The sequence below is a fragment of the Podarcis pityusensis genome, assembly GCF_964106645.2.
Source record: "Podarcis pityusensis genome assembly, chromosome: 4".
Classification (NCBI taxonomy): domain Eukaryota; kingdom Metazoa; phylum Chordata; class Lepidosauria; order Squamata; family Lacertidae; genus Podarcis; species Podarcis pityusensis.
Window position 1 is genome coordinate 65,926,644 of NC_138027.1, and position 12,832 is coordinate 65,939,475.

General features: G+C 41.3%; 1 protein-coding gene across 3 annotated transcripts in view; it reads left to right on the plus strand.

The window, feature by feature from the left end:
* Positions 1 to 12,832, plus strand: part of PHKA2 (phosphorylase kinase regulatory subunit alpha 2) — a 54,742-nt gene that overhangs the window by 38,531 nt on the left and 3,379 nt on the right. Inside the window, exons 27-32 of one of the 3 annotated variants that reach the window (XM_081001587.1) lie at positions 1,032 to 1,133; positions 1,243 to 1,361; positions 2,030 to 2,059; positions 5,032 to 5,085; positions 8,219 to 8,392; positions 9,821 to 9,874. In XM_081001587.1, coding sequence (XP_080857713.1) covers positions 1,032 to 1,133; positions 1,243 to 1,361; positions 2,030 to 2,059; positions 5,032 to 5,085; positions 8,219 to 8,392; positions 9,821 to 9,874 — 533 coding nt within the window. The remainder of the gene's footprint in view (positions 1 to 1,031; positions 1,134 to 1,242; positions 1,362 to 2,029; positions 2,060 to 5,031; positions 5,086 to 8,218; positions 8,393 to 9,820; positions 9,875 to 12,832) is intronic. The other 2 variants (XM_081001588.1, XM_081001589.1) reach the window with 2 other exon arrangements.

The following is a 12,832-nucleotide window of genomic DNA, read 5'->3' on the forward strand; positions in this document are numbered from 1 at the left end:
GGTGATGGTAGAGAGAGGGAGGATGGAATTCAATGCTGTGCAAGTGACAAGTCTTCAAAATTGGCTCTGGAGGGCTAAGGGACCCTCTGGAGCAGATTTGATTCAGAGCACTGCTGGAAGACAGTGCACAGTAGCTAGAGATGGTATTATTCATGCCATGTTCATTAATAAATGTACAAAATAGTAATAATATATAATAAGTTGCTACAGTTTTAAGATCTTCCACCAGCAGAATATCTGTAGGATTGTTTTAATAGAAATCAGGATGAATTTGCAGTATAATGCTAGAGTTAAATGTTGCAATCTGATCCATGTTTACTCAGAAGTCAGTCCTGCTATGTTCAATGGGAGTTTTTCCCAGGCAACTATGCATAGAATTGTAGCCCAAGTTTGTTCTATTGGTTACTTTGCCTTTGTTTTGTGTCTGTTAATTGGGCAGGTATCATTTTCTTTAAAAGCACCCCCAGGGATTTGCTGTTCGTTCCTGCATTCCTTCCACATGCTCAACAAAGTCTGCTCCAGATGCCATGCGTTTTTATTCTTTAAGTATAAAAAGCCCCAGGAAAACAATCATGTTAAACTGCATTTAGCTGATTGACAGCAAGGGCTCATTGTCTGCCATCCCACTTTCAGGAGCTAGGAAAGAAGATATTTTAAGATAGACGATTATCTTCCTTGTGGTTCTGTATATGAACTTGAGACCTGTGACTCAGAAGTGAGAATGCTGCAGTGATATACATAGAGGAGAAAGGGTGCTATTTATCCCCTTCGGTGTAAAACAAAGCCGTTTTGTACTAATGCAATTTATGTGGGCTTGTCAGAGGGGAGAAAGCCAGAAAAAGTACCCAGCTGAAAAAGATCACACCAGCTACTTACCTTTCATTAAGTGATATGGGCTGAAGGCAGAGCTTGCCATTAATTTGGTAAGCTGAGAAATAATAATGGAGCCGTTCATTAAGTGATCTGTTCTACTGACAACTTGCTCTCCTGCAACAGCAACTGCATTGTCCTTATTGCTTTCCCTTATATAGGTGAAGAAGCCTCCGAAAGCTTAATGAATCTAAGCCCCTTTGATATGAAAAATCTCCTCCATCATATTCTCAGTGGGAAAGAATTTGGAGTCGAAAGGAGCAGTAATACACTTTTCTTCTAAGTGCCATTTTTAAAATTACTCTTGTTCGTGTTTCATTTTTTGGTAACACAAAATGGTTTTTCTTCTTCCTTCCCTTCCCTCTCCCTAAGTGCGTCCTCTCGATTCTTCAACATCAAGCCCTGCTATATCTATCCATGAAGTGGGTCATACGGGAGCAACGAAAACGGAACGAAGTGGCATCACTAGGCTGAAGAGCGAGATGAAGCAGGTGAGCTCCTGTCTCTGCATTTCCTTCCAGGCACCTTTAGGGACTGGCTCGTGAGAGCTCATTTCTCTCTGGTGGCTACAGCGAACCACTCACTTTGATCTACCTCTGCTTAATCTGAGAGCATCTCCTGCTAGGGTCCAAAGGGGCTGTGTGAAAGCTTCCACAGCCAACCCAAGATATTTCAGCCTGTCATGACTGCTAGAAAGCCGCTCCTTAATAATAATAAAAATAAAAATAAAGCAGGGAATGGCCACTCCCCTGTTCCTGAGGGGTGTTGTGAGGATCACATGGGGAATTAGAGAACCACATGCCGCACCTTGAGCTTGAATAAGAAAGGAAAGAGAAGGGAAAGGAAGGATGCCCTGTCACTTAATGCATTTGAGGCATGTTCAAAAGACACTTGTCAACTCCTCTATCCTTAAAATACACATAAAGCCCAGCCCGCCCCATCTCATATTTTTAGAAATCATTTGAAAAAGGAAGGCATTAGTGGTGGTTTTATAACTTAGTTGGGAGGTAGTAGCTCACATCTTTCATCCATATGAGACCTTAATTGCTGGTATTGAGCAGCGAAAACATTTCACGTTATTTTGTGTCTGCTTGTGTTGCTTGTTTGCAGCATCTGCTTTCACCATTTACAGTTTTTTTTGTTTCGTTTTTCATTCTAGAGACATTGGAGGCTAAGTAGTAGCGAACAGGTGAAATGAAAGTGACACGTGTGTGCATATCAAATTGCTAAATTTGCATGCTGGAAGTGCATATATGCATTTTGAGACGAGTGCACGGATAGGCGTTAGAACACATATTTAAACCGTCAAGTTGAAAATGACTAATGTGCTTGTGTGAAAGATTTGTTGGCTCACTCTCTCCGTAGCATGAATTCCAGGGTGGTTTCCAAGGTTACTAAAGCAAGACTGCTATCCTGAATCAATAATCATGTGTAGCTCCCCCCAAACCCCAGCAACACACTCCGCCCCCAGAAAGCAAAAACAAAACACTACCATAGCATCACCATCTTAACATAGCAGTGACATCCTTGGGGCCGTGTCACACTTTTTGTTTTTAAGTGCTCACTTAGAAAGCGTAATACGCAGTGCTATTTTTCTAGAAGAAGTGCTGGAACTCACCATGAACACCTCCCTCGTTCTCTCTCAATGGCAATGGCGCCCACTTGAAAGGTGCAGGAACTGAGTTCCAGCTGAAAAAAAGCCCTTGTAATATGTGGTATGGCTGTAACGTGCTTTAAAACAGTGAACAGAGATCCAGGATTCATGACAGTTGTACTGCATGTTCACTCAGTGTCAAACTTGGGTTCAAATGTACCAAATAGCCCATAGTTACTATGTGCTTGCCAGGATTTTTGACTACTTCTGTGCTGATCTGTAAGTGTTTACAACATTGGGGGAAACTGACAGGCAAGAAAAGTTATCCTAAGAGTTTATGGAGGTGTTCTAAAGATGTGCACTATGGAGTAAGGCCCATTAAACACAGTGAGCTATAGGAAGACTGCCTTCTACTGAGCAAGACCATGGGTCACCCTAGTTCTCTACACTAGTGGGTCTTCAAGGCTCTTTTCCAACCCTACCAAGAAATGTCAGGACTTGAACATGAGACTGTCCGCATGTGCTCCATCACTCTGCTAGTGGCAGAGCCTAAACATGTGCAAGATTGTGCTGTAAGGCATGTTTTATTCACTTAGGCATTGCTATATCTTAGATTTGCCCCAGCCAAGCCTTGAAGCATTTTATATGATTACATAGAAAGCCTGTGTGTTAAATTAATTTTGCTATGAAACTTTTATGCCTTTGCAACTCTATACCCTCAGCTCATTGCTTTCAGGGTGCACATTATGTGTCTTTCTTTTTGTATATTCAACTGCCCACTAGAGGTCAGCATTAATACAATGTCATAATAGATGCATTGCACTACAAAATTTATCAGAGGGGTGTGGTTGTAAATATAGAAACATTCAAAACTCATTAAATTTGGGTATATTCATATAGATAGCTAGGCTTAGAAACCTAACAGCGAATTTATCTCATGTATTGCATTCGTCTCCTCTTTTAAAGATGTAGCAAATGGTGCAGAATCCCAGAATAATCTAAATTATATTTGAGTGTTTTAATCACATAAGGGATTGAATGCCAACATGGATTCTTGTTAAGCTGTATAAGGCTACCTAGAAGTACCCAACAGCCCTTCATCCTGGCATTTCTCTAAACCCAAATGACTTGTGTCTCTGGATATTTTTAAGGGCTTAGCTTAGCATATGTTTGCCTAGCAACAAATCCTCCATTGTCTTCTTCATAGGGCAGGCAGCTGAGCCATAGATTAAGCTGTGGCTTTTATTTATTTGATTTGGTTCTTGTCTTTCCTCCAAAGGACTCAGAGCAGTGTTTTAGTGTCACAATACCCCTGTGAGCCACATTAAGTGAAAGGTCATCTGGTGGCCTTTGTAGCTCAGTGGGGATTTTGGCCACTGCACTATTCAGGTGTTGCTGCAGTTGCATTCAGCATCCTGGCAAAGTGGACATAGGCCACAAAGGTAGAGGGGACATCCTTACTTTAACTAAGCCTTGTTCTTGAAACATAAAGGGAAATTGCCACTGCCTGTTTGAAATGCACACTGAAAAGCATTTGCTGAATTCTGGAGAAGGGCAGGGGACAAGAGGGCACCTCCTGGGTTTTCCAACTCATCGCTACCAAAATGGAGACTGTAAAATGAAGCGTGGTGTGTACACATGATCTTGTAAATGCCACCTTGACAGATGGAGTCATTTTGTGCCCCATTCTGTTAAGTGTGGATCTTTATATAGCCAAAATGGTACCATCCAAATACAAGAGGGAGGAATCAGCAGGCTTGGGGAAAACACAAAGATTTATGGAAAAAATCTTAAGTGTGTGGGGGAGCCATCTCAAACAGTTGTGAGCATGCTATGTGGGCACAGACTATTGACTCTCTCTCTCTGTGTGTAAATTAAATGGAAAATAGACGAGGAATGGAATGGAGTATCGTGGGAAAGGGCATAGCTGTCTGGCTGGAACTCTGAACAGGAGCACACCACCATAGTTTCAGAGTTCTACCTGATTTAATACTCAAAAGCTAGAATATATTCTCCTGCATTTTTTACCGTTGTCAATTTCAAAGCTAAACCAAGATATCATGATTAAAGCTAAAAGGAAAGCAGTTCAGAAACATTGTTCTTGATACTGGGATGATGTATTGGTTGTTTTGCTTTCCATTGCTTAGTTTGTTTGGCATCTTGCTTGCATGCAGCTGCATGGAATGGGGCTGATGCAATGGTGCTCATTGCATAGGAAATGTAATTTTAACAATGGCTCAAACATGCTTCATGTATTTGAAAAGCTCCTCTTACTTCTATCTGAAGGTCAGCATTTCAAGTAACAACACTGGGTGCAAAATCTGACACTTCCCCAAACTACTGTCTAGATGGTTTCTTATTTAGGCACAGATTGGGGACTGGTGCTAATTATCGTTGTTTTCTTTGATGCCAGAAAAGTTACAGCAATGACCTTCATTGCAGATTTCAACACATGAGAGCATGGGGACATTTACAGTTTGCTGCTCATACCTATATCATTTCGTTTGTTTTCCACGTGGTGTTGTTTTTACTCATTTCCCCTCCTTTGTTTTTCATTTATTTTGTAGTTCTTCTATGGGGGCCATTCCACATCCAGCAGCATGCATTCTTCCAGGTCCATGGTAATCTATCATTCAGTAACTTAAAATCACTTCCTCTTTGTAGGGACAGAAACATGTCTAAGTTTACTTCGCTTTTATCTCTCATTTATGACAGAACTTGGTTTCTTCAGCTGTCTTTTACAATATAAGGCATACAAAAATTTATAAACATGTATTTTATATTTAAAATTGTGGCTTTGTGTATGTGTGTATACATATATATACAGTGGTACCTCTAGTTGCAGACGGGATCCGTTCCAGAGCTCCAGTCAGATTTCTGCAACTGGAGGGACCACTTCTGCGCATACGCACGCAGTGAAACACTTCCAGGTTTGCCGCTTTCGCAACCTGAAGTTTACATTACCCAAGGGTAACGTAAGCCAAGGTGCTATTGTACAGATATATGTACATATGTACATACACACACAAACCACAAACATTGCTTTATTAAAAGACTATGGGTTGTATCCAACATCATTGCTTAGGTGATGGCAATGCTTCTGTCAGCAGAACAGGAAAGCAAGCCATTTTCAGCAATTTCCCCATCAGCTTACTGTCAGCTGAAAGACACTGTTGGATACAACCCTATAGAATTATTCCATGTCCTTACATTGTCAATATATTTATTTGTTTGTAGCTTTGTGTTCAGTCTGTTGATAAACCTATGAATGAAATGTCCAATTAAAGCAATTAAATGTAGATGTTGCAAAAGGGAAATGTAACTGTGAATCCCATACTGAGCATAAGAAAAGTCCTGATGGATCCAATCAGGAGGCTGGCTAGTCTAGCATCTTGTTTTGAGTGAGTAGCCAGCTGCATCTGGGAAGCCCATATTAGAGTATGAAGGCAGCAGCTCTTCCTTGCCATGTGCCTCTCAGCAACTGGTATTCAGAGGCGTTCTAAATGGTGTTTACCATTTAACCATCAATACCCATTGATGGAGCTGTCGTCCAGGCATTTTGTTGATCCGTGATTAAAAAGCTATCCAAGTCTATGGTCATTCACCACCACATTCCATATCATCAGATTCCATATGGTTAATTGTGTGCTGTGCAAAGAAATACCTTATTGGGTCTGTTCTGCATCTTCCATCCATTAATTTTACCGGGTAGTCCTGAGTTCTGATATTACGGGAGAGGAAGACAGTTTTTCTCTATTTTTCCACAACACTCCTTCCACACCCAAAAGTGGCTTGACAGGACACATTTTCAGGCAGGAACCAATCTCAGGAAAAGCCTGAGGGGCGTCTTTGGAAGACTAAAGGGCTGAAAAAAATGTATAGGCCAACACACCTAGTACTGAAGGAGACAAGAGTAGCTACTAAGACGCAGCCAGTAACAACAGTGGCTTACGGCAATCCAGTTGAGGAGCAGAGATGCCTGAAGGTGAGGAGTCAGTTTAGACTCCCATCACCAAGCAATACAGGTTCTGCTTTATCATTTGTTGGTTGAAACCTGCCAGTACCTTTTTAAGCTATCTGAAGCCTACCCCAACAAATCTATTTTTAGTTACAAAGCCTTGAAGAGAAATTGATAACACATTTTTAGGATTTGTAAGGGCTAGGGGAAGCCGCTTAAGAATGTGCTCTGGTCCATTTATTTTGACACTATAACACTCCTGCGTCCCCCTGTTAAATGGCTGTGTGAAGAACTATGCTACTTTATACACTTTGCAGTTTATACACTATGGTGCTTTATACACTTTGCAGGCTAGCTGTTGGGACCCACAAGTCATTTGCAGTGATTTATTAGCAGAAGGGATCTTATCGTTGTGGGCACAGGTGACAAAACCACCACAGTACAGATACACTAATTGCCCAAGCATTGACATTTCCACTGAATCATGGTGTGATTAATGTCAGCTCTGCTGAATGGGTTACTCATTCAATATCCACAACCTCTGCATTGCAAATGAACATTAATATAGCAAAGGGGGAAATTTCTTTAACATACATTTAATGGAAATAGACCAATAAAACGGTTTTAAAGCATTATACACAAACACACACATCTGACTTTCCTGCTGGATATCTATCACATGGTGTTTATAGATTTCAAATTGGCTGGCCTTTGAAAAGTATCTGGGGAGAAAGCGAGATGTACCAATGCAATGAAATTGTCACTAAGTACCATATTTTTCGCGCTATAAGATGCACCAGACCATAAGACACACCTAGTTTTTGGAAGAAGAAAACAAGAAAAAAAATATTCTGAATCCCAGAAGCCACGACAGCAAGCAGGATTGCTGCGCAGTGCAGCGCAGCAATTCCGCTGGCTGTCCTGGCTTCTTGCTTGGCCGTGCGCAGCCTCTCCCGGGCAAGGGGAGCCTTCATCCCCTGCCCAGGAGAAGCTGCGCGCAGCTAAGGCTCCCCCAAGAGCCGCACTCCCTTTAAAGAGCGCACGGAGTGTGTGTGCGGCTCTTGGGGGCTTTTCCCCAAGGAGGGAGAAGGGTACACACGCTCCACACGGCTCTTTAAAGGGAGCGCTGAGCAGAGCCTCCCGCCTGCATTCGCTCCATAAGACGCACACACATTTCCCCTTACTTTTTAGGAGGGGAAAAGTGCGTCTTATAGAGCGAAAAATACGGTATTCTGGTTGAGAATAGCTATGTAAGCTACATTTCACAAATGACTGTCACAATTATCCACGTTGGATTCATGGCTTCTACTTGTGTAGAAGAGACCTTTTCAGCTGGTGTAGCTTGTGAGAAAACTGCAGGCATCTCAACTGCCTCTACTATGCAAGGTTAAGGAGCTCCATCACCTTTGCTCACTGGGACCCCCTAAGGCAGAAAGAACCCCATTAAGACTTTTATGACATCTCTGGAATAAAGAATTTTGGAAGTTGTGCAAATGAACTAGGCTCTAATCTTGAATACACTAGGGAGTAAGATCCATTGAATAAAGTTTGATGGGTCTTGCTTCTGATAGAACATAGACAGGGTTGTGCTGCTTCTGTTGGAAAACAATCTGCTCTCTTATTGTAGGGATTGGCTACCCACACCAATATATATAGCGAAATTGTTATGTATAATAAGCAGTAACCTGCTGAAGGACAGGTGGGCAGCTTGCAACCCTTTACCTTAATCAGTCTTTCTCCAGTGGGGATTGAAATGGAGCTTCTGACATTTTTGGTGAAATTTGTCCTTTTTTCAGAGATGCAGTAGCCCATCGTCCCCTACTAGTACATCATCATTGACAGGGTCTGGTGGGCACTGTATCAGTTGGGGTGACCGACAAGGGCAGTGGCTTCGCAGGAGGAGGCTGGATGGTGCCATTAACAGAGTCCCCGTGGGTTTCTATCCTAAAGTGTGGAAGATCCTTCAAAAGGTACATTTGGAAGCAACAGAAGGGGGAGGGAAATGCCATGTGTTGTCTGATTAGGTTAACTTTTAGAGTACACTGTGTTGCTTTGGATTATATCTAGAAACAGTTGTTGAATTTCTGGCTCATAGGTGTTCCGTTCAAATATTCTGAAATAACAGTGAGGGGTAGACCCACACACTTGTTCCTATAGTGCAAGGATTTCCATTTGTGCAGCAGAATTCACCCCCTTCCTTCCTCATATGCACCCTTCATTCTCCCCAAATCTGCTCCTGAGCATTGGGAGAAGGGATTTAGGAGGTGCATGGGGGAAAGAAGGGGAGGGGGAGACCCATTTTGTAGCTAAAAAATCCTTCCAGAACTCACAGAACAAAATTGCCCAACATGTTTCTCCAGAGCACTGGTAGTTAAAGTAGTCAGGGGTGACTTACTCAAAGGAGAGCATGGTGGGAAGACTGTCCAATATAAAAAGTAAGAATATGACTGAATGGAGAATTAAAACCCTAAAAGCAGCAGAATACAATAATGCTATTAAAGAGAGCACCAGTAATACTCAAAACTCAATGAAACATTGTGACTGAAAAGACTCCATAGCAGAGACAGGACTATGAGCAGGGCTGACGTGTCTTACAATTCAAAGCTTGCCTAAAAAGAAACAATAACTTTTTCCGGAATGGCACCATAGTGTACCAAATGAAATGATGTGAATCATTTTCTGCCTAGAAATTAAACTGCCCAGGCTCAATTCAATATAAGATTGCTTTGATTATTTAATAGAATCTACTATTCTATGCTTACAATTTGAGCCATAAAAGACAATATGCTGCCTCATTTCCCCTTAGAAGCAACAATTCCATCTAGATCCCTCTGTTGTTTGTCCACTTTTTATCACCCTTTGATTACAAATTTGATGGGCCCACCAAGGAGCAGATAAACTTTGTTTCCAAAGCAAAAATGTGGCTAGTTGGGGGTTTATTAGCCTTCTGTATCGCACGTCACACGTGAAGCTCCACGTGTCCTTGAGTCACTGCACCAGAATAAGCATAATTACATTTCTGAATCCATACCTCTGAATTTCCTGCAAGTGTTCCACATTCATGACTAATTTGCAGCCAGATTTATCCTGTATTTTGATCTCACACAAGTAATTCCGTGCTGGTGAAGGATGGTTTTTGGAGAGTAGCATAATTAGACCGTCATCTGTTCTTACTATAGAATGATAACCTTTTCTTTGGCAGATGTACTGAAATAATTTTACAGTTGCTGGTTTGTTTATTTTTAAAACCTGCCATATATCATAAAAACAATTCCCGGAAGAACTTGTTTAAAAGCCAACCACCTTCCAACAAATCCACATAATTTCTTTAAATGTTGATTCATTTAATTCTTACTATTTACCATGTTTTAATATTGAAATGTTCATATACATTGCAGTGTCATGGTCTCTCCATTGATGGCTATGTCCTTCCTTCTTCAACGACAAGAGAGGTAAGACTTGAAGAAGCTCTTAAGTTTTAACATAATTCCTTAGTACAAAGAGTTGTAGCTTAGTTCAAGATAAGGTTAAATATTGTACATATGCTCAGTCATGTCTGTTCAATACTAGCATGTTGTGGAACATTGCAAATATAATGCTCCTCAGTGCAAATAATTAACTCACAGTAGAGATTGATGACTGGGGGTGGGGTGGGGGTGGTAAGATTGGGGTGAAAAGAGTTTTTTAAAAATGCCCACATTATTTTTCTTTTAAAAACTGTGTGTGTGTAAAAATGGGGTGCATTCCTCTTCCCCAAATTTCCCCCTTTTTCCCAGGCTTTCACATCTCTACCTTAAAGCCAGCCATCATGTTTTTCTTGTATTAGGAGAACAGGTCAGAAATGTATACGGTTCCAGGTATGCTTAAACTATAATGCTACTTCTTTGAAGACATTAACATTTGGAATCGTTCCTGTCTATGTAGCCCAAAATGAGAAACACTGGAAGGAAGCTGTTGGGGCAAGAAGAGGGCATATCTGAGCCATTATAATCCATGTTGTCATTGACTTTAGCTATGGGTGGACTAAATGTAGATTTAATGAGACGGAGCCTTTTTATTTGGGCTAATTTTAGAAAATCCAAGCCTTTTATAGAGTCACATAACACTCTTCTTTGGGCAGAAAATAATGATGTGTTGTGAATAAAAAATATCTTACAATCCTATTCTAATCCTGCATGTTTACTTTGAAATTCTTACTCCCACATACGTATGCCTAAGGTTGCAGCCTTCGTTTGCACATCGTGACCAAACATATTTCTTTTCTTAATTAGCTTCCTAGGGGTTTGCAGCTCACATTACAGAACATTCTGCATTTCATCTTGCTTTGCAAGGTGAAAAATAATAATCTTGCTTTGAATCCAGCTAATACCCATTGATTTTGAAGGGCTTTTATTGCCTACTTTGGGTTCCTGAGTCGTCGTCTTGCAGGCCTTTACCATTCCTGACAAACAATTGGTCTTCACAGTTCAATATGAGGGATCATCGCTGCAAATGTTCATCTTCTCAAATGTTGACTAATTTATCATGGAGGATATCCAATGCTACATAGAATGGCTTTTGGTATTCTTGAAGCACCCACTCTCACAAGGGAAGGGGAAGCAATCTCTACCAATTTCCCCTGCACTCTTCATCGAGGCAGACTCCAGAAAAGCACGGAAGGGGTTGCAATTTGTGAAAGGGAACTGATGGAAACAGTGCCTTTTTAAACATTAATGACAGTTACAGTAGGATTTCTTACATGCGGGTATTTAGAACAAAAACTAACGCTGGGTCCTTGTTCAAAGCGACAGCTCGTTTTTTGTGTGGCATAGTATCAAATAGCCCCTTTGGCACTGGTTCCCTCTATGTGCTGTTTCCAGAGTACAATGGAAAGGGGCTGGGGGGGGGGAGGAATCTATTATTAGCAATAGGCACCAAGTGCGTTATCAGCTCTGTACTTGCCAAGTGCTCATAATTGCTGCTTAATGGGGCATTCTAATTTTAGAGACAAGGTCTATTTTTCCAGTTTTTGTTGCATGGAAGATGGAAATGGGGTTATTGGCTTCCAGAGCATTAGAACCACCTGGCTATTCAGGGCATTTTATTTTTTTAATGGAAACAAACCAGTGGTGCCAGGGCAGTGATTATTTCTGCAATTGGTGCATCCTCTCAATCACTGACAGGATAAGCTTTCAATTGACACCAAGGAGACAAGAGCCTTCAGGCCATCCTGTCCTGTTCAAAATTCATTTAGTGAATTCTCCTATGCCAGACTTAAATTCTGCATTTGTAATTTTCCAGACAGTGACAACTTACTCAGAGGTCCTTTCAGTAAGTGCTTTGAATTAGCTTTTGGATTTATTTTTGAGGCCTCCTTTGCAAACTTGAGTTCATCAGAGTTAAATTTGTGTTTCCTAGAAGGATCTGTTTATGGTCAGGCGGATGGAGGACAACTTTGGAAGCTCAATGTGGCGTTTGCCCCTAGGATGTGTCAAGGAAAGGGTTAAAATGGGTGTGATGTGATTGGCCAGTGAGAATGCAAGGGGAGAGTAAAAGATAGAGTGGGTGGTTTTAAAAAGACAGTTGAGGTTTGGGAGTTGGGAGTTGAAGTTTGTCAGTTGGGAGTTGAGGCTTGGGTGTTGGAGAAGGAAGAGGGAGACTTAGGTGTGGCTTGGTAGAGTTGTATTGTGAGAGAGTGAGAGGAATTGTTAGGGAGTTAGATAGATAGTTGGGAATAATTCAGTTTGAAGTTGTTAGGAACTAAGTTTAGGAAACTGACAAGAGAAAAACAAACCGCAACCATACACTTATTCCTGCACTTAAAAATAAACTTGATTATTCCTTTAAGTTAACAACTGTCTGGACTCCGTGTGTCCCCGTGAAAAGCAGGGTGGTGGCAGCGAAGAGAGCAACCGAAGTGGTGGCACAGGGTCAATAGACTGTGAAACGTCCGGGGGCCCTGTGTGATTGCCACACTCCCATTGGTAGCAGCCGTTTTGGAAGAATAATCTCTGGCTGTAGTTTAATTTAGCTATGCCCAATAATATGGTATCTTATGTTGGTACTATCCTCAGTGCAGCTGAGGATAGATCCAGGATTACAATGTAATCTGGTTAACATTTCCTGTGTAGGTGCCAAGTATTTTCCTCTTATTATTTAGTGGAATCCAAAGTTTTAAGGTAAGTTTTCACCTTACCTTACTCAGAAGATAATTGTCTCCACAAGTCCTTCACTTCCTGCAAGGACAAGGAAGCTACAAGTTTTGTTGGCAACCCTCAAAAATTACAGGAAAGGACACATCTTTCAATACTCATTCTTCTTACTGATTGGGCAGCAAAGTCTTGTACATTATCCTGAGAAGCTCACAAACCTATGAAGACAAGAGTTGTCTCGTTGTTGTGTTGACAACTCACAAGCATCAGTCATAGACA